This window comes from Prunus mume, linkage group LG5, assembly GCF_029339155.1.
Source record: "Prunus mume cultivar Tortuosa linkage group LG5, ASM2933915v1, whole genome shotgun sequence".
Lineage (NCBI taxonomy): Eukaryota > Viridiplantae > Streptophyta > Magnoliopsida > Rosales > Rosaceae > Prunus > Prunus mume.
The window spans coordinates 19,414,350-19,434,873 of NC_142702.1; the positions used below are offsets into that span (position 1 = coordinate 19,414,350).

At 37.0% G+C, this 20,524-nt stretch overlaps 5 protein-coding genes across 7 annotated transcripts; 2 read left to right on the plus strand and 3 right to left on the minus strand.

The window, feature by feature from the left end:
- Positions 1-140: 140 nt before the first annotated feature.
- On the minus strand, positions 141-986 carry LOC107881188 (uncharacterized). Its single transcript, XM_016794419.2, has 2 exons — positions 715-986; positions 141-590 (listed from the first exon to the last, which is right to left on the minus strand). The coding sequence occupies exons 1-2, from the start codon at positions 839-841 to the stop codon at positions 256-258; spliced, it is 462 nt and encodes a 153-aa protein (XP_016649905.1). The 5' UTR covers positions 842-986; the 3' UTR covers positions 141-255.
- Positions 987-1,332: 346 nt separating this feature from the next.
- On the minus strand, positions 1,333-6,080 carry KU80 (Ku80 family protein). 2 transcript variants are annotated; one of them, XM_089052111.1, is made up of 12 exons: positions 5,938-6,080; positions 5,529-5,621; positions 5,397-5,448; positions 5,086-5,217; positions 4,149-4,552; positions 3,783-4,069; positions 3,455-3,650; positions 3,134-3,340; positions 2,734-2,901; positions 2,325-2,639; positions 1,718-1,848; positions 1,333-1,597 (listed from the first exon to the last, which is right to left on the minus strand). In XM_089052111.1, the coding sequence occupies exons 1-12, from the start codon at positions 5,950-5,952 to the stop codon at positions 1,537-1,539; spliced, it is 2,061 nt and encodes a 686-aa protein (XP_088908237.1). In that variant the 5' UTR covers positions 5,953-6,080; the 3' UTR covers positions 1,333-1,536. The 2 variants fall into 2 exon arrangements, with proteins under 2 accessions (XP_088908237.1, XP_088908238.1); XM_089052112.1 differs by lacking the exon at positions 5,086-5,217 and having other exon boundaries at positions 4,149-4,432.
- Positions 6,081-6,862: 782 nt separating this feature from the next.
- On the plus strand, positions 6,863-9,019 carry LOC103331795 (DUF1499 family protein). Of its 2 annotated transcripts, XM_008234449.3 has the most exons (7): positions 6,866-7,096; positions 7,236-7,292; positions 7,428-7,553; positions 7,897-7,963; positions 8,082-8,174; positions 8,401-8,514; positions 8,597-9,019. In XM_008234449.3, the coding sequence occupies exons 1-7, from the start codon at positions 6,960-6,962 to the stop codon at positions 8,648-8,650; spliced, it is 648 nt and encodes a 215-aa protein (XP_008232671.2). In that variant the 5' UTR covers positions 6,866-6,959; the 3' UTR covers positions 8,651-9,019. The 2 variants fall into 2 exon arrangements, with proteins under 2 accessions (XP_088908239.1, XP_008232671.2); XM_089052113.1 differs by lacking the exon at positions 7,428-7,553 and having other exon boundaries at positions 6,863-7,096.
- Positions 9,020-9,224: 205 nt separating this feature from the next.
- PBF1 (N-terminal nucleophile aminohydrolases (Ntn hydrolases) superfamily protein) lies at positions 9,225-11,854 on the minus strand. The gene is made up of 7 exons (XM_008234450.2): positions 11,693-11,854; positions 11,460-11,567; positions 10,334-10,415; positions 10,032-10,161; positions 9,809-9,951; positions 9,626-9,712; positions 9,225-9,537 (listed from the first exon to the last, which is right to left on the minus strand). The coding sequence occupies exons 1-7, from the start codon at positions 11,737-11,739 to the stop codon at positions 9,463-9,465; spliced, it is 672 nt and encodes a 223-aa protein (XP_008232672.2). The 5' UTR covers positions 11,740-11,854; the 3' UTR covers positions 9,225-9,462.
- Positions 11,855-13,455: 1,601 nt separating this feature from the next.
- LOC103331797 (protein cornichon homolog 4-like) lies at positions 13,456-16,690 on the plus strand. Its single transcript, XM_008234451.3, has 5 exons — positions 13,456-13,749; positions 14,464-14,645; positions 15,737-15,859; positions 15,962-16,029; positions 16,402-16,690. The coding sequence occupies exons 1-4, from the start codon at positions 13,678-13,680 to the stop codon at positions 15,993-15,995; spliced, it is 411 nt and encodes a 136-aa protein (XP_008232673.1). The 5' UTR covers positions 13,456-13,677; the 3' UTR covers positions 15,996-16,029; positions 16,402-16,690.
- Positions 16,691-20,524: the final 3,834 nt, after the last annotated feature.

Genomic DNA, 20,524 nt, shown 5'->3' on the forward strand with positions numbered 1-20,524 from the left:
TTTCTTTTTTGTCAGAAACCCTATTGAATCATTTCCACAATTCACCAATCAATTTTCGTCTCATATCTGCCTGCCATAGTTTACTCCAGTGTTGTGTTCTTCCATATAGAAGTGAAGCTTGGAGGAGAACAGAATGTTAATTGTCTGAAATGTTTCACATTGTTAAGAAAAAAATATGACAAAACGGTGCAGTTTTACTCTACCCTCCTCCTCACCCTAAAACCCTAAGAAAAACCAAGATGATGGAAAACCAGCTTATCTTGAATTCATCGATACAAAAACTATAAATCCAAAACCAAAAATTACCGCTACGAGAAGGACATAGGGAGCAAAGAAATAGAGACCACCAAAGACGGTTACAAGCGCAAGAATGATAATCATCTCTGGTCCTACTGCATTGCCATTAGAAGTGCTGAAAACTTGGTACTGAAGATGAGAAGCTCCATTGCTTGTGCTTGGATCTGTTGACTTTGTGTTGACTTCAATCTTATCATCTTCCCAACCAGAAGAGTTTTGATCATTTGCCATGGATGTCTTGGGATCTTGGACCACTTGCTCTATGTGAGGGTTTTCGTTGTTGCATGCATCTTCTGCATGTGGATAATTAAATAATTACTTGATGAACATAAATAATATTTTGCACACTTGATCCAAAATCAAAGACTAACATTTAACTAAAAGACAATAAATAAAGACTCAGAATAAACAAGTTACCGAGAGTATTATCAGAATTAGTAATTAAGTTCTTATTTTCGAAAGAATCTTCGGCTATGGAGGAGTAGTGACAGAGACCCATTGCCATCAAGAAGAAAAAGATGACTGCAACTTTTGTGAAAGCCATGGATGACCTTAACACTCAAAACACACTACTTGGAAGGGAAGGGAAGGACAGAGAGAACGAAGGGGGTAACACTCTTATATAGGTGCACCATTGATTCTCTAGGGTTTTCTCCATGACCAACAAGGAAAGAAAGAACTCATCATACTTTCCTGAAAATTCTAGGGTTGAAAACTTAATTAATTTCTGTTTTTCTTTTTTTGTGAAGGAGAAGAAAACCAAAAAGAGGAAAGCTTGGTTTACCAGTTATGAGTCAATGGGTCTATTGATTTGGAAAGCATAAAAATCTTTAATTGCATAAACCGTGTGTTGGGCACCCAGATTTAAATTTTGGAAAATCAATAGTTAACCCTAAACTATAAACTCTAAACCCGAAATTTTCAATTAAAATTAAGAACACCAATTTTCATGTAATTTTATCAAACTGTAATCTAAGCCTTCATCAATATGTTTTAGGAGGAAAAGAAAAATTAGGGTTAATTTCTCCTAGTGCATTAAGCAAACCAAAGATACAGTGAAACTTAATTAAAGTGGGCCAAACTGTGCTTAACAAAACATAACGTGTTCATGTTTCCACACTTCGTACTTCGAAGATATTTACAGATCAAACCCCACATCTTGAAACAAAATTTGGGTTCTGTACATTGATGTAACTCTCGCCAAATAGCCACAAGACACCAATTAAAGCACTCAAGCACTCATCCCAACTTTGGCTCTGATTTGACCAGAAAATTCCTAGCTTCATCATCCGTAACTTCACTGCATTGGGAACATATAGGGAAAAAAATCAAATAAATGACTGCTGCAAGAAATGAGAAAGATACGATTGACTTGAAAACAAGCACTTGAAGAACCGGAAAGAGCGTAAGGGGGCAAAACCTGTCTATAGCTTCTGTCTTTGAAATCAAGGTGAGCTCTTTGGATGCAAGAAATTCACAGAAACTGCTGAGGGCTTTCTCCTGGCAGAATATACATAGAGTGCGCAGAAAATCATTGAACTGTTTCGGTTCCTGCAGAGGACAAACTTTCTGAGGTTAATATGCAATTGTCAGGTAAGCCACAGCTGTCAAAGTACACCCGTACAAGTAAACTAAAATGACACTACTTAAGTTTAAATTGTGAAGTGTCAGAAGGAGCCACTCCTCATTACAAGCTGAGGTGGGTAAATCACAAATTCATACGTCTTCATTTACCTTTTCTTTTTTCAAAAGAAGTCATTCTCCTTCTAAGTAGATATGCGTCAAATTGTGATTTATCTACCTCATTTTGTAAGATTAATTTACTCATTACTCACAAGGAGCCAAGCAAATTTTCATTTATGAGGAGAGGAAAGGTCCTTTTTTAACAAAATGTAAGAAGAAGAAAAAAAGGATAAGTAAATAAGTAAATAAAATAATAAAGGATAATCATGGAAACACAAAAATGACTTGCTCCATTTTCACATTTATTTAACATTGATGAGAGAGAGAGAGAGGGAGGGACATACTTGCTCTAGGATGCAACCCTTGCGGAGGGAAATTAAGCATTCCAGTGCCTTGGGATAATTATCCCCTTCATAAGAGTCCTCTACTAAGTCGTGTATTTTGTTTTTCATATCCTTAATTGCTTTGCCAACCCACTGTGGGCTATCTCTACGATTGATCATAGCTTCAAAATCCTGGACAGGAGTAGCATCCCCAACTTTCTCAACCTTAACAGCAGAAGTATATTCGCTGGAGTTAGGTTCATCAGAAATGTCAGCATGACCCTCATTTGACCCAGATGGCTTGTCTCGTAAAAATCGCCTACTTGATTTCTTCAGCTGCAAATCAGTTACACATAAAATTTGAAGTTCTGTTATAGGATTGCCAAAGGAATATAAAAGATAAACTGCCTGCATGACAATGAGTAATGACCTTTGGATTCTCTTTGACTTCAAAACGGCTGCGAAATACATCAAGAACAGATCTGTTTTGAGAAAGCAACTCTTTATCAGGTTCAGTAATCATCCTGAGAGTTTCATCGAGTGGAGGTACAGCTGCATCTGGGTGCCTTGATCTCAACTCAAGATGACGATAAAAGCGCTGAAAAAAATTATAAAATCTGCAATGAATGTCAATTGAAAACAATAAAGCAATACCAAAGGAAACGACATCAGGAAGACCAGAACACACTATCACTTTAAATAAGCTTTTTGAAGATTTGGCTTTTAGAAACTCTTCAAAACATCTTAATTTGTGGCCTTTAATGCTATGTGGAAATTATCATGGAGGAAACAAGGAACCTGAAGATGGACAAAATTGCATGACTGAGTACCTCAAGAACAGGATTTGGAGTTAGGCCAGGTTGCAGAGCCTCTTCTTTGCCAGGTGGTGCAAGATCAAACATCCTGACAAAGTCATCTGCAGCCTCTTGCTGCTGTTCATTTGGTTGCCATGATGCTGGAAAGTTATTGAAAGAAGGGAATTGAAATTCTCGAACATCCTCAGCAAAAGGGAGCACATTGAAGTAAAATGAATCAGGCTGCCAATAATAACAATAACCCATGCAGAATTAATAGGTATTAGGGAACCATGAAAAGCAAAAGTACTTCAATACAGCAGTCTGTTCAACTGCATATAGAGACTTGAGACTCACAATATTATCATTGTCAGAGACATTAGGTGTCAAGACCCCAACAACAACATTCCCTTGTCCTTGTCTCCAAACACAACGCAAAATTGCCACCTTATTCATATCTTGCATAGCTCTTGCTAGGGCAGAAACAGCAAGAATGGCTCTTGTATTACCCGGTTCAGGGATGAAAACATTGACATCTTTCATGTAATAGTGTCTATGATGTATGTAAGCATAGGGCAGAACCCCCCAAAAAAGGAAGAAAAAAGATCAAGATATTGTCATTTGAATTGATATTAAAAAACGAAACTATATGGTTGGATACAAATTAAAGCATATACGAGTTTACCGCATTATGTTTTTAGCATCAGAAAATCCCAGAAGCTTCACACTTTTTTCTGGTTTGAACTTGACAGCATCCCATTCAGCAGATGATATGGGAATAACTTGAGGGCCATAACGATAACCCTTAATCCTCTGATCTGGTGGTACAACTTTATTAGGATCTTCAACACTTTTGTACTCAAAGTCCACTTTGACTTCATGTGTAGCAAATTTATCAGTTGGAGGCGCTTGATCAGAATATTTCTTCAGAGTGGGAAACTTCTCTTCCGATGTTTTCTTGTAAACCCATACCTGATTATCAATAATTATGTACAATAAGGTAAGAAGATGTATGATTGAATTTACTTTGACAAAACATAAGAGGGCTCACCTTAATCTTCATTTTGGGGCTAAGCTCAAGATCACCCCTGAATATTGTAACTGGAGATATTTTTCGAGTTCTGAGAGCACCTAGCAATGAAGTCGGACTCTCAACATGCACTAACTTCGCACATGTCTTCTTTGAAAATATACCCAATAGATTATCATTCTCATCCATTACGCTTTTATTTGCTTCCCCAGTAAGACTTCCTCTTACAACTATACTTTCCATTCTCATACCATGTGTATTCATGTGTTCAGCAATGGTGCTGACTTGATCTTCTTTAGTTCCTTCTAGCGGATATTTAATAGGGAATTGTGCATTAGTAAGCAGACAAAGACGTTTCTTTCCTTTATATGTTTCTCCGTATTTCTTTATCAGCATATCCATCCCAACAATTATAGCATCAAGAACTACCAACAAGGTCAAGGCCAAGGATATGAAAATGAGCAAATAATCAAGCACTTGTAAATTATGCTTCTGCTTATATGGGACCAATTTCCTTCCTGAAGCAATTTCTTATACAATTATATCAAAAGATTTATATTCGTATGAGAATGACCAAAAACTTCATCAAACTAGAGAGAGAGAGAGAGAGAGAGAGAGATTGCTTTTTGACAGAATAAATGAAAATTGCAACCATACTCACACATGTGTCTATATACAAAATTCAAGCAATCCAGTATATAAATAGCCAATACTTATTAGTGTGTAATTATGTACAAAGTTCATCTGTAAAACTCTTATAATAAAAAATTTCGACCCTAGATAAAATAAATTGCAATTAGAAGGATTGTGAGAATAAGTTAAGGAAAAAAGTCTCACCATTTTGAATCCGAAAGGAGTAAGAATGGAAATATTTTATGCAGAAGGTGCAGGCCAAGAAGAAATAACAATCATGAAAGTTTCACACACTAGGCTGTTGCACTAGAACGATAAAGGATACAATCACCATTACGAGTTCCTCGTGGGAGTTGTTGTAGAGTTTCAACAAGTTGCCCATCAACTACTTTGATATTTTGTAAAACCACCACATGCTCATATCCACCCACTTCCTTTGTTAGTTCATTTTCAGTTTCTGAGAGATCAAATAGCACCATTAAGGAGTAATGCTCCCTCGAAAGCTACTAAAGATTTAAATTATAATACAATGGAATTACTGCAATGCAGATAGCAACCAGAAATCACAGACAAATTAAGTATAATCATTTAACATTGTAATTGCTGTAAATTATTTCATACAAAGCTAAAGGGTACCTTCTGTTCCAAACAAAACAACTGCTACTTCATCATATTTGCTGTAAATCAGCTGCAAAAACAAAATGGGGATTAAGAAAATTAGATTAACACTGTAAAAGCAGCATTACAATAAAACCATCAACCGCTCACCTTCTTCTCTGCTAGCATAGAGCAAACTTTTTCTATCTCTGGAAGAGCTTTGTGCATTGATGGACTGACATCGATCAACAAAACCATGGCGTCCTAATCCCAAATACATGAACAATATTGTTAGCTTAAATATAAAAAACCTGAAAAGAAGTTGCCCAAATTTAAGCATCCTTAAAACCCTAAACCCTGTACAGATAGCAATACAGTGTATCATTTGATTTTGACGTATCGTAGTTAATGGTCTTCTATTTGAAACCTTCAGAACCCAAACAGCCCAAATCAAATTGAAACAATAAAAATAAAAATAATTTTTTTTAAAAAAGAAGAGTATTTTAGACAGTGGAAGGAAGAAGAAGAGCTTTTACTTGAAGCATAAATCAGAAAGAAGAAAAGTTAGGAGCTTTGTTACCTTGTTTCGAGCCATTGAAGAGGGAATTGGTAAAGCTTGTCGCGGAAGTTGGGTTTTGTTTCAAATGGTCTGAATGTTGCTGTGTGACTGTGATGTTCTTTCTTCTTCCCGCTTTTGGGTTGGGAAATGAAATGGCCAAAATTACTTCGTGGCCCCACAAAAGTTTGATTATTATATTCAAGCCCTTTATATCAATCAAATAAGGATTTTGATGACCCAGACCAACTATCCTTAATCAAAATTTAATAGTTGGCATTATCAAATCTAAAAATGTAAAACACACAATTAGAGTTCATAAAATTTGAACTCAAGACGTTATTTAACAAAATTTAAATTGGGCATCATTATATCATTAATTTGAAATAGATTGAAGTGCCAATGAAAAACTCGTTATATTCCTTATTTCTTTACTAATATTTGGTTTTATAAATAGGAAAGATTATCACGACTCACCTCTTAATTGAATGTCCGCCTTAAAGTAAATTTTAGACTTCGTTTAATAGCACTCATTTACAAACCATATGCATCATGTAAATCTCCTTATTCCTTGATGATCACCAAATGTAATGATTTCATTATGAGGAAAAGTGGAAGTTTATCTTGAATTATAAATTTATATTTCAGAAAATCCATGAGTGTGATTCTTGATTTCTTACGTGCTCCACTCATATATATTTTTTAGTACAAGTAATATTAGGGTGGGGGAATGGAACCTATGAGCTCAAGTGCACGGATAAATTATGTTAACTACTAGAGCTACATGCCCTTTGCTCCACTCATATTTTGACTCCGAAGGTCTAAGTAGAGGCTCAGAGCCCACATGCACCCTCCAACCCAGAAAGCCCTAACCCACTTTCAAAGCCCACATTAGGACCCAAGAAGAGTTTAGAAAGAAATAAAAGCAAAAGTGAAACATGTGATGATAAAAGAGGCATAACACAGACGCTCAAGATTGCAGCTGCAAACACGCAGAGACAGGGCACAAAGAAACAGAGACTTCAACTGAGACAGACCAAAAATCAATGGCTTCCATGGCTTACCCAACAAGCTCCTCCTATAACTACAAGAATTACAGAAGTTTCACCACTCCCCATATCCTAGTTTCTCAGCAGCAGCAGCAGCAAAATGACCAAAAACCCAGTGATCCAATTGGTCGAAGGTGCTTATCTTCCTCTCGCTCTCTCTCTCTCTCTCTCTCTCTCTCTCTCTCTCTCTCTCTCTCACACACACACACACAAAACCCGCATGGTTTTTGAACCAAAATGGCTAACAGAAACATTGCATTGAAAAATTTGAAGGGAAATAATACTAAGGAGCAGCGAATTGGCAGTGGTAGGAGCCATCTTCAACTTCAGGTACTTGTCCTCTGCATTCATTTCAACTATTTTTTATGCTTCAATCTTATCTCTTCCTCAACCTCATGACATTTTTGGACTCACTATAATTAATTGTTATGATTTTGGTGGAATAATTTTGATGGGTGGGTGCAGTGGTAAAAAGCCAGATTATCTTGGGGTGCAGAAAAATCAACAGGCTTTGGCACTTTGTCCAGCTACTAAGAATTGCATATCAACCTCTGAGAATGTCTCTGACCTTACCCATTATGCCCCACCTTGGTATGCTTCTTCTTCTTTCTCTCTCTTTCTTAGATTGATTAGGGAGATGAATTCAGATTTGCAGAAGCTTTACCAACTTCATTTGTTTATTTTATTATCTTCTATCACCACTGGGATTGGTATTGGTGGTGCCCAAACCCAAATCCATGGAATGATGAGAGAGTGGAACTTTGACCAAATCGAGGGTCAAAAAAGGAGGGCTGTAAGCCACTAAGCTTGTAGAGGACGAGGGCCATGGCCCATGTGGGAGCCAAAGCCAATGACCTCGTGTTCAAAATTTCCCCTCCCACCACCGACCATTTTAAGTAAAATGTGGTGCATGTGTTTTTTTTTTCTATTACAGGAACTACAACGGGGGTAGGAAGAAGCCAGTCAACAGGGAAGTGGCTATGGAGGAACTTCTCCAAGTGGTAAAAAGCATTTCAAACATGTTTGCGTCCTTATCATCTATGGCAACTTAAAATCCAATGATTTATGGCCATTGGAATTTCATCAGCAAAGATCAATTCTGAAAATTTTATTTTGCAGATTAAATCAACAAAGCCGGACAAATTCACACCGCGGATTATGGAGAGCAAAAATGATTATGTGCGAGTGGAATACCAAGGTCCCATACTAGGGGTAGGTGTGACTCATAACCTCAAAAGTGTGCGTGGATGATTAATGGTCGTTGATCAATGTAGGTTTATTTTAGAACCCACATTCATTAACGACTATCAATCATCCAGGCGTACATGAAAGTAGTTGATTAATAGTTGTCAATCAATGATTGTTAGTCATCCAAACGCGCAAGAGCAATTGCAAAATAGAAGAATAATAACATGTTGATTTTCTTATATTCATGCAGTTTGTGGATGATGTTGAGTTTTGGTTCCCACCGGGCAAAGACTCAATAGTGGAGTATCGATCTGCATCCCGGATAGGGAGCTTTGATTTTGACTATAACAGAAAGAGAATCAAGGTGAAAACTACAAGCAATCTTAATTTTTACAACCAACTACGTTCAACAAACAACTTCAACTGACTTCCAGACTTTATGACAGGCGTTGCGGCAAGAGTTAGAGAAGAAAGGTTGGGCTTCTAAGGACAGCTTTTGAGGGACACATTGCTGTCATGCAATAAGATCACATGCAATCAAACATTGCCTCAGTGGTCATGCAGATAGATCAAGATTGAACCCAGATTTTCAAATTAGGCAACTGCAATCCTTTAATGATTTTTGTATTGAAGACTGAAACATAAAAATTCGAAACCTCCGGCAGGTTCCAAAGATGAGTTGAAACAGTCGACGTTGGTTGGCTAACAGATCTTGCTTGCATCGTGAAGGCAAACTAGAAACAAGTCTGGAGTAAAGTGTGTTGGTTCAAGAAAAAGAACTCATCTCAATCATATTAAACATTGGATTTAACTTGTACACAACTCGGTAGAGATTCTTAAAATCCAAATATTGATATTGGAGATACAAATTTGTTTCCCAGTTTTTTTTATGCGATCTTTTGTTTCCTAGTTGCTTCTCACATCACTTAATGATAACAAAACAGAAAATACCAAAGGTTTGAACAGGAGATTTTATGCGGAGCACATATGCAAGTTTCTAAATCATGTAAATGGCTGATGAGAACAAAAGAAAATCTCAAACAATTGAACTCCAAGCCAATACAGGTCAGGGAATAAAAGAAATGGTGCAGGGGTGGATAACTTACTTTGTTCACAAAGAAAATATCAGTACAGAAATGGTTCTTGACTGTTTACTGCTTTAAATGTTTCACCGTAATAGGGGAAGTTGAGTACAAACTGAAACTTCGCAACATAATAAACAAGCCATTTCGAGATATGACCTACACAGAGACCTGGAATAGATGACATTTTCAGCTCTGGTCAAAACCGGCAGCATGGTCCGGGGTAGGCATCAATCTTTCCTCAGTTCCATGTACTCATACCGAGTGCCATCAGCATTTAGAACGACAATTTCAAGCCTGTCACCCTGTAAGACATCCAGAACACATTAAAGAAAGAGGTGCAGATGAGCTTGATATAAAAATGGACAAATATGCAAAGGACCAAAAACTTACAGTGTATATATCTCTCTCTGTTGCTGATGCAAAAACAGTTTTAACCAAATCTATTGCCTCTGCTTCAGAAAGTGGTGTAACGGCATCCTGCACAAGTCATATATTGTAGAAAAGGTTAGTAGCAAATAACCAATAAAATGAACCAATTGGGTAAATTAGAAGTAATCAAAGTCAAGGGCAAACCACGGCAGGCAATAAGAGAGGGCTAGGCGACTTCAACTGATTATCTAAAAAGGGTATGATGAGTGTAGACCCGGAACCTTGGGAGCTATATCCAACCCTCTCATAGGAACCAACAGCATCATATGTGAAGACACAGCCCTTACCTATAGATTAAGAATTAAAATGATTTGTTAGCAGAAAGAGTCTCAACAGACAGCCAAAGCTTCTAAACTCTAATATTTACCTTCACTATCTAAACCACCCAAAACATTGAAAGCATAGTAGGGAAAGAAGCGTTTGTAGTAAAGTGTGTTGGAAAGTAGTTGAGCCATTGCAGGGCAGCTCATTTGTTTGTTATGTTGATGCTGATAGATCTGGGAAAATTTGACAAAAAGAAAAGCCATCAGTTCCAGAACATACCTCAATTGATTTTGTGTCAAATAAATACAGCCTATTTACGATCGTAAACATCCAAACACCATTTGTTACAGACAAAATGAGTACATGAAAAAAGAAAAGTATTGGAATAGGTGTTTAAAGCTTCACCAAGTGCTTAGCAGCCAAATGCTTTTGCAATGCTTTCACATCAGCTTGAAAACCAGACGAGGCTAATACAGCTTTGTCTGCTCTGCAAGTTCAGAAGACAAAACATTACATAAGACCCAACATCATCATCTAGGAACTCTGATGAACAACAGAAACTCTCTCTTCATCTACATAAAGATTGCTACATTATATCAGCAAGATGACTTTAAAGGGCTGATGTAAGCTATCAAGTATCTTCTGTCATTCATTAAGAACATCAGCTATCATCACATCTCTATCTGCAATAATTTAACCTTGAATCAAACAAACTAAGCTCATGTCCATGGTGAAAAAAAAACACTGAGCAGGCTTTGTTCTAAATAACTAAAAATGATAACAAAAATGTTTTTTTGCTTCATAACTTGAAGCAACCCAGGCAACCAATTTATTATGTTTCTAACAGCTTTAAATCCTAAATGATATCACTTTACAGGAACATCCTACTGGAGCAAGTGATCATTAGTTGAAGAAGATAATGGTCACAACTAAAGTGATGCTCATATGGATTAGTCAAAATGCCAAATGTACAACCCAATTGCAATTGATGTTTTATGCCTCCTCTCTAACTTTGTTTCCTAAACTTAAACCCCCTGTGGGAAACACAAATATATCAATTTTAAAAGTTATTTGGAAACTATTAATTTAGATATTACTAAGCTTCTCTATCAAACACAATACGTGATCATAAAAATGATTAGCAGTAAAACTGCAAGCATTTCAAGAAAAACCCCCGTAATAAAGGATACATTTCCAAGGTTATGAACAAAATAACGCCATAAACTAAACCCAAAGTGCCTGCCCAAAAACCAACTAGCTTTTTATTTTTTTGGTTAAATAGCTGAGACATAATGAGAATACAATCTAACCCCGGTGATAATTAGAATAAACCCAAACCAGAAACGAAATAAAACCAGAGAAAACCTAAAAATGCAAAAAGAAAAAAGAAAAAACCCCTAAAAGCAGTCGCTCAGATACAGCAAAAAACAGCCTTTAATAATCAAGACTTTTAACTCTCCAACACACAGAGAGAAATATATACATATATATTGAAAAAACACATATGTAAGAGGGTTTTATGGGTGAGTACAATTTGCAGATCTTAGAATAGTCGCGGGTGAGAATACTGTAACCAGTCGACATCCGAGTATCGGCCGCAATCACACAGTAATTGGCTCCCGCAATAGCGACACAGGATCTGCGATCATCACAGAAACGAAAAATTACCCACAAAAAAAAAAAGGAAAAACAATCATTAACTCGTACATATACAGAAATACATGAATAGATACGTTTACACAAAGAGAGGGAAAGAGACAGTACCCGCCATTGTTGTCGTAGGGGGACCAGTTAGCATGCTGCTTGGTCATGGTGAATCCGTCTGGGTCAGTGAGAGAAAGAGAGAGAGATGAGCAAATTTAGGGCGTGGAGCTAGAGCTAAAGTGCAAAGTGAGCTCTGGGTACGCCTTCTTCAATTTTATTCTTTCAGATCGCTCGGTGTCTTTTGCTTCAAGAAATAAATGGAGTTACGACGTCGTTTGGAAAATGAGGGATAATGAGGCCCATATCATACATATTTGGTGACTAAATTGGGCCTAGCTTGGACCGGGCTGTCAATCCAGTTTAATCTTTTCGACCACGGTAGAGCCGGACGGCTATACTCTTTAAATTGAAGATTCACAGAGTATAGCCGCACGGCTTTACGTTTCATTAAAAATCAATAAAAGGACGGTAGTATAGCCGGTCGGCTATACTATTTATTAAAAAAATTAAATAAAAAAACCTCACAGTATGCATATCGTACCATTCCTAACCTCCCCTTCGCTTTGATTCAAAACCCAGAACAGCTCTCTCTTCTTTGGCACATTTACTTCAACAATTCACAACTACAGAACCCAGCCACCGCCATTTTCATTCAAAACTCACACTAACTCTCAATTCTTTAGCACCAAAAGAGTATTCCTCCCTTCAGTTTATGGCATCTGGGATGCCTTAACTAGCGGTAACAATGCCCGGAAAGCCATTGCCTCGGTTCCTCCCTTGTTACAGTCAATGTTGTTTTCTAAATTTCTCTTGACATTTGACATGTTCTTATGGTTTGGCATTAAAAGTTTACAACTTTGTTATTTGCTAAGGGTGATGTTTCGGGGTCTGTAGCAGAATTTGATAAGGCAATTGAATTGGATCTTCGCCAACAGGCATGCAAGTCTAGTTGTAGTTCTTGATAATTGCTTCTTGTCTTTTTTTTTTTTGTTGTGGTTTTTGGGATACGAAACTCAATTATATGGGACTAGTGAAGCAAGTGAAGGATTTCCTGAGGCAAGTTAAACTATCATTTCCTATGGAAGGTTTCTGATCCAGAAGGTTTTTATTTTATTTATTTATCTGAGGAAGATTATGGTTGAAGTTAAACTAGGTTTTGAGCTTTAACTTTGAGGTAGTTACTTTTGGCCATATGTAGGAGCAAACATAACCAAGTATGTTTATGAGTGAATGTGTAATTCTAGCTGACACCTTTTTTAGTGATTTTCACTTTCATGTATTGAGTGAAAAATGCTAAATTTTTTATACAGGTAATAATTCTTGAAAAGTAAAAAAATCAAAAGGAGACAATAGAGACTTGAGTATTGACATAATAGTAATGGATAATGCTCTAAACTAATCATATCGATAAACGAAATTCAAGTAAAAAAAAAATTAATTTAAAAGAAAAGAAGGGGGGAATACTCCAGTACGGCCGTGCGGCTATACTATTAAAGAAATTAAAGAGGGCCCCGGTCTAGCCGCACGGCTATACTATTTAAATATATTATATTTACAAAGTATAGCCGTATTTATTGACGCACAGCTCCCCTTTCTTTGGCAATGTATGACATTTACACAATTCCATTTTAATTTATTTGGAATCTTTAATCTTTAATTTTGTGGTCAGTTGAATATTCGTAACTTTATATGATTGCTGGAAGCTCGCCACTAGTCAGTCAGCTACGAACCATTCAACGTTTGACTCGTTAATTTTGATTAAAACATAAAATTTTATAGAGCATATAATAAAATAATAAAACTAGCCAAAGCATTGTAGAACTCAAGTACTTGGTTGGCGTCACCAGAAGTTGGTTTCCGACCGCAAAGCAAAACAACAAAACTTATTTAAATTTATTTTTGTGAAAAAGGCCAGAAACTGAGAGAAGACCAAAGCGCAGAAAACAGGGACGCACAGAAAGGGGAGAAAACAAACAGGGAGATACACGCAGTGAGAGAGTGAGAGAGAGCGACAGAGAGAGAGAGAGAGAGAGAGGTGATCGGTTATGGAGATGCTGTGGACATGGCTGTTGAGTTTCTTCTTCATTCTAGCTCTGTTATGCATTCTGGGTTATCAGGTAATTCTTTCTTAATTGTATGGCCCTTTTGCTTTTCAAAACATGCTTGATTCACAACCTAGGCCCATCTGGGTATGTTATTTTATGTTTATAATGTAGTGGGGTTTTTTTTTTTTTTTTTCAAATCAAGTATCTGTTCGCATATGCTTTTCGGTATTTCATAAACTTTTTCCATGGATTTAGAGCTTTTTTTCTCTTTAAACACAAAAGATTTTTTTTCGTTTTTGCAAGACTCGGTTTTTTATTTGTTCTTTGACAGTCCCCAAACTCTGTTTCCCTTTAATGTAAAGAAAGTATGTTATAGAGACCCCGGTTGGGTTTTTTTTTGGGCAAAATTTGTAGAAAGCTTTTAACTTTTGTTGCTAAATTTGTAAATAAATAAAAAAGTGTTTGAATTTGTAGTTATGCATCTCAATTCTATGTTTAAATTCTTATGCAGAACAACCTGAGTTTGTAAAACAAATAAAAAATGCATAAGCTTATTGATAATGAAAAGAATATTGTCTAAATTTTTTGCACAAATCTAGTTAATGAAGGTGAACTTGTTTTTGGCCTAAAGTGGCCGTCAGGCCTATTTTTGTATAGTAGAACTGCTCCTACAAGCCATATATAGTTAAGTCACAGAAATGGTCTTACATTGTCTGGTGAATCTGGTTATTTAGAAGTGGTTCCTGAAATGCTTAGATATATGACCACTGCAAATGTTGAATGCAGCTTGTGTGCTTGGTGGACCTCGAATTCGATTACATCAACCCATATGATTCATCATCTCGGATAAACAGTGTTATTTTGCCAGAATTTATTATTCAAGGAGTTTTGTGTCTCATTCTTCTTATAGCGCGACATTGGTTTATGCTTCTATTGGCTCTGCCGCACCTATATTATAATGTGAATTTGTAAGTTTCTTTCTTATCCCTTACTCTAATATTGCTGTGTATAGAATTTTATAAATCATGACCTCTGTGTAATTTGTATGGTACAGTGCAAACAAATTACTTATGAATATAGAGTGAGCTTATTTGACACCAATATGATACTTCCATCCCCTCTAATCTCGTCACTCATGGTGGTTATGAAGAAAATTCATATTGTAGAGAAGTACTTCGGTTCACTTGAGTAGGATTTTAGTATAACTTTGTCAACTGAACAGTGTAAGAGAATGGTTGTTACAATCAAATGACTGTAGCATTCTGGTTTGTCTCTGTAACCTGGTTTACATGTGATTAACTAGTTGGGATAAGAAATTTATACTCAACTATAATTTGGTTTTATTGTCGTGGATATATGGCCAAGTTATCAACTTGAACTACTTTTGGTGAAATCTGGATCTTTAGAAGTCTTAGTTCAAATGTGAAAGAATTACATTGAAGACTGACTACTCGTGTCTTTTATGCATTTTCTCTGTCTAGGATAATTTTTATCCTTACCATGAAGTGCCAATTGACTGCGAGGCAGTTTGGGAATTTCGAATTCTGCTTTAACAAAATATATCACATTTCACCAGATAACAAAAATTGTTGCTTTTAAATATCCTCGCTCCACCGCAATGTCCATTCTCTCTCTGCTCCCTCCCTCCCTCTCCCCATGTGTGTGTGTGTGTGTGTGTGTTGAACAGAAGCCTATGCAATGTATAGGCTATTAGGCACATACCAAGTTGCTAGTACTTAACTAAATGCACAATGGTGTCTGGGAGGCAGCATGTTAGATTATACTTTGCATTGCAAATTATATTGAATGCTTTAGGAGGTTATTCAGATATTCCTGTATGCACTGTATTTTTCATTATCTTTTAATGAAACATGTAAAGTTAAACTTGGAAGTGTCTAATTTGTAAGTTTTAGAGAGCAGAAGTTCTTTTAGTTCTTTAAAGCTCAGGAAAGATTGATCAAGAACAGAATTGTATTGCTTTTTATGATTAGAAGAAGAATAATTTCATTCAGCAAACCTCCTTAGGTACCATAATTTCTGATATGATTTGTATGATCAGGTACATGACGAGACAACACTTGGTAGATGTGACTGAAATATATAACCAGCTGAGCTGGGAGAAAAAGAAACGGTTTTTCAAGATTGGCTATCTTTTGGTCCTATTCATCCTCTCTCTATTCTGGTATTGTGTTAAGAATGTTGTCACAGCCTTAGTAAATTGTTTTTCGCTCTTTTTAAGCACTTGGGTGAAATTAAATGTTCCTTTCATGTAAATGTGATTTAGGTTGCTTTGGAGCATTGGAGATGAATATGATTAACCAGGCATTGTTGCTCCCACCAAGCCTGCACACTGTAAGTTTATGTTACTCTTTAATTGCTGTTATGTGTTGCAGTTGAGAACCATACATAAGTTAGGCCATTGTGTTTGTTTGCATGTTGCGAGTCAATTGTTTATACTCGAGTCTTTAGGAAGGAAGAAGTGGATATTGTATGATCATCTAATTTTTTCATATATATCGTGTCCGTTTCACCAAACCATAATGCTAAATTTCCCAAGTAAGCAATCTTTTTATATTTAGGTCAACATTGTAATCTCTTATTTTGTAAGAGTCAACTTTTGTTATCAAATGCATGTCGTGTATTGAGCATTCCTTGGTTGTTGTGGTCTCGGTATCAGGTACGTCATTTTTCCAGGATGATACTAATTACTTTGGCTAATTCCAGGTTTCTACGATGGAGCCCGAGAGACGGACATGAGTGGATATGAATCAGGACTTGTGCAAATTCAGCTCGGTTTCGGCACCTGATTTGTCATTTAATTTTCTGTGTTTGTAGTGTTACAGATGCTCCACTTATATGTATGCGTATGCTTGCATTCGTCCCATTTTATCCATAAATTTTCTCTGATCACATTGTGAAGCACCATAAGCTAGAAGTGGTTGCATATGGCTCTGCCCTATATTCCTTCAACAGTTCCATTCTAATTCAATTTGCAATGCGATCAATTTTCTTCCCTCTTATTTGCACACTAAAAACAAGTCGGCAAAGTACCTTTGTCCTCTCCTTGTCACGGCCTCTTGTAAATAAAAAGTTGTATTTAGTTTTACTAACAAATTAGACCCTGCTAATTTCACAATTAGACTGCAAGTAGTTGTAGCTTATCTGTGAACAAATATTTTCTCTACTGCTATGCTTCCAGATGTTTTCACTGTTTCGTAAAGTTGAGTATTACGAATTTAGGGGTATCTTGTGTATTTATTCATGGATTAATTATTACTCGCAAGTGCACAAGGTCAATCATAATATAGTATGGCAAATGTCATTCCCATGAGAATTGAGTTCAACTTTCAATTAGTTTAACCTAATTTACTTCACAAAATACTTTAACTACTCTAATTATATAAACAAGAAATTAAACACGTAGTATACTCACGTAAATACAAAAGGGGTTTTTGAAATAATGATTTAATTACGACGAAATCAAAAGACAAAACAAGTAGAAAGTCATGAAACACAAGGATGAGAAATTCAAATTAATAAAAGCACTAGGACAATGAATTCACCACTAGTAATCCGATCTTGCCTTTTATTCACTACCTATTAACTAACCATTTGATGTCGCCCCTTAGTTTTCCTTTTTCATGAATTACCTATGGTATTTAGGCTAACTCGTACATTCCTACATGCAATTCGCCTATGGTATTTAGGTCAAATATTAACACATAGAAACTCATTGAGATCAATGAAAACCTCCAACAAGCATGTAAACCCTAGGAGTATGGTATTTACCCTAGACGAATTACAAATCCTAATCACAAGAAGCAAGCCTCAAATTAAGAATGATATTTACTTTAATTTGCATCCGATTAACTCAATTAAAAGTCTAGACGGTGATCAAGCATCAAGATAAACCAAGTTATTAAGCACAGTAATTAAGAATCCAACATCAAACGTCAATCAATAGATAGGTAATATAAGAAAACTAGATTATCATACTAGGGTTACATCATGCCCTAGCAAAAGAAAATTAGTTACACATTGTTGAGGCCCAAAAAGTCATGACAAGCCCAAAAACATTTAAAACCCAAAATGACGTACGCAATAGGAAATAAATTGGTCATGAATTAATTCCAATTATATTTTTGGGAATTAATTTAGCAAAATAAATATATACGCAAGCCTTTAGACAAATTCTATTAGCATCCATGTCATGCCAAAAACCTATTCCTTTAAATTCTGACATGTCACTAAGCTCAGTCACAAAAGCCCAAGTCACTGTAACACATGCCTAAGCATTCCAAGCACATGTCAAATAACTCCATGTCAAGCTAATACATTTTCATATGTCAATCACCTACCAAGCTCACATGAACCCAAGTCATGTGGTTTATGGGGCTTGCATGAGAGATTATGGTGTGAAATGTTACGGAGGTCCACAAGGCCCACGAAAGCTCTTGGATAATGGAGACTTTGGGCTAGCTACTTGGGAGCACCAAAGTCCAAACCCATTACTTGGAGTTCTCCAATGTGGGTGAGCAAATAAGATATTCTTCAAGAACTTCCTTTTACCCATAGGAAATAGTCATTTTCCAACGTCTGGCTTTACTTGTTGGAAATAAGAATGTCTCAATGCTCCCTATTACCAGCTGGAAACAAGCCAATTCCAACACTTCCTTTTACCTATAAGAAATAGTCATTTTTCAATGCCTAGCTTTACCTGCTGGAAATAAGAATGTCCCAATGCTCCTTTTTATCATTGGAAATAAACTAGCTCCAACACTTCCTTTTACCTATTGGAAACCAAAGAGAGCCTTCACCTTCTATAAATTGGGAGGCATTGCCGAGGCAAAACCAACTCCTCTTGGTTACTACAAGCCTCTCAGCAACCATGAGAACTCACCTTTCTCTTAACTGTTGCAAGCATCCAGTGACCATCGACCTATTCTCTTGGCTACTGCAAGCTCCCAGCAGCCATCACAACCATGTCTCATACTTTCTCATCCTTGAAATCCTTAATCTTCTTCATAAAGCCTCACCTCAAGCATAAGCCCAAGCTACTCCTTCATCCTCCCACCTCTAGAAGTCATAAATCTCTCTAGAATCATAGTCACAAACACCATAGCCTTCAAAGTCTTAAGCTTTTCTTTCCTCAGCCATGCTCTTTGAAACCCTATTCATTTGACTACTATAAGCATCCCAACAACCATCACAACCAAACAATCAAACCACCATAGTCATAGCTTCAAACAATAAATTATCAACACCCGAACTCAAGCATATCAAACACCAAGCCAAGCACAAGCATTCTCATTTGCTAAACTTGTGGGTCGTTAGCTCCCACACTTCAAGCTCTCTTGTCAAGCTCATATAATCTCAGTTCAATGTCTGCAAATCATCTTCACCCTTTTTCGAGCTGCCGGAAACCTCAACACAAAACATGCAGCCACTGGAAGAACAACAGAGTACTCCCCTAGGACTTGCTTTTCTTTTAGGATGCTTTTGGCCTAATTCTCGCTAACTCAGAAAAATGGGCAACAAATGCCTGATTCACCACTCTATGATAGTCCAAGAATGAATAAGCCCGAACAAGCCTTCTGACAGAAAAAGACCCCAACACGCATAATCATAGAATTCGAATAAACAAAAACACAAGGAAAAAACAATAAAACTTAGCCAGTTGCAGTACTCTTCTGACGTCTCCAATTTCTCCTAGTCTTTGCGTCCTCCCATAGGAGTTGTTTCTCATGATTAAATAAAGGCTTTTTTATTACAAAACATCTCTGACGTTTGCGAAACTATCATATTGCATCCTTAAAGGTTTTTTGTATCACTTATGGTCCCTAAAGTTAATATAGGTGCTCTTTGTTTATACCATATTTGACCAAGCAACTAGAAGCAACTCTAGGCAAAGCAAAGAGTCCCACATTGGAATATTACAAGAAGTGAAGACTCCCCCTCACCTATAAAAGGAGACCACTCTCCCCTTAGAAAAGGATCCCTTGGGCTGGGCTTGATCTTTAGTCATGACCTTCTTCTTTCTTACATTTAAATTTGGGTCCAACCCCATGTACAAATGTAAATACACAATATTACAATAATGAGAATATACTTCTCCGTGGACGTAGCCCATTCATTAAGGGTGAACCACGTATATCTTGTCTTCTGTATGTTTATCGCTTGCTCAAATCCTCACACGCTTGGTGAAGGTCCTCACCTTCACCCATCATCCATCACACCTCATCACTAAGTTGGCCTCAAAAGTGCCGAACCATTTTTGAGCGTCAACAGTTTGGCGCCGTCTGTGGGAATCGACACAAAAAGCTTTTGTCATTTTCCCCTTTTTGAGTGCCCTTCGGCACCCCTACAATCGGCATCTCTTAGCTTGCCGAACGGCAATACCATAATGGAGTAACCGTGCGTGTCTCAAGAGAGTGACATGCAAAAGATGAATCCTTGCAATATAGTTCAAAAGAAGAGGAAATATGCGGGCCACCCTAGCTTCTCTTAACATGCATTACCGTTCGGCACCTTTGAAGACCCAAATCCAAGAGCCAACTGGAATATGAATAATCGGCAAATAAAAGGGAACAAAGGCAAAACTGCATGACTACCGTTCGGTAGCCATTCCCCACCGATCCACTAGTGGACTTGCCCATTTATCTGTCGTTTGGAAGCTTCTGATGGCTGCCCATGTCAGTAATTCCTTCAAAGCACCCAAAGACCCAAGTCAACGTGACAGCACCACCTCAACAAAATTCAAAACTGCCATTTAGCAATACCTCCGTTTCAAGTCATAAGCCCTTACCGTTCGGTACCCCGCTTTGAATGGCTTTCACGGCTGTCACGT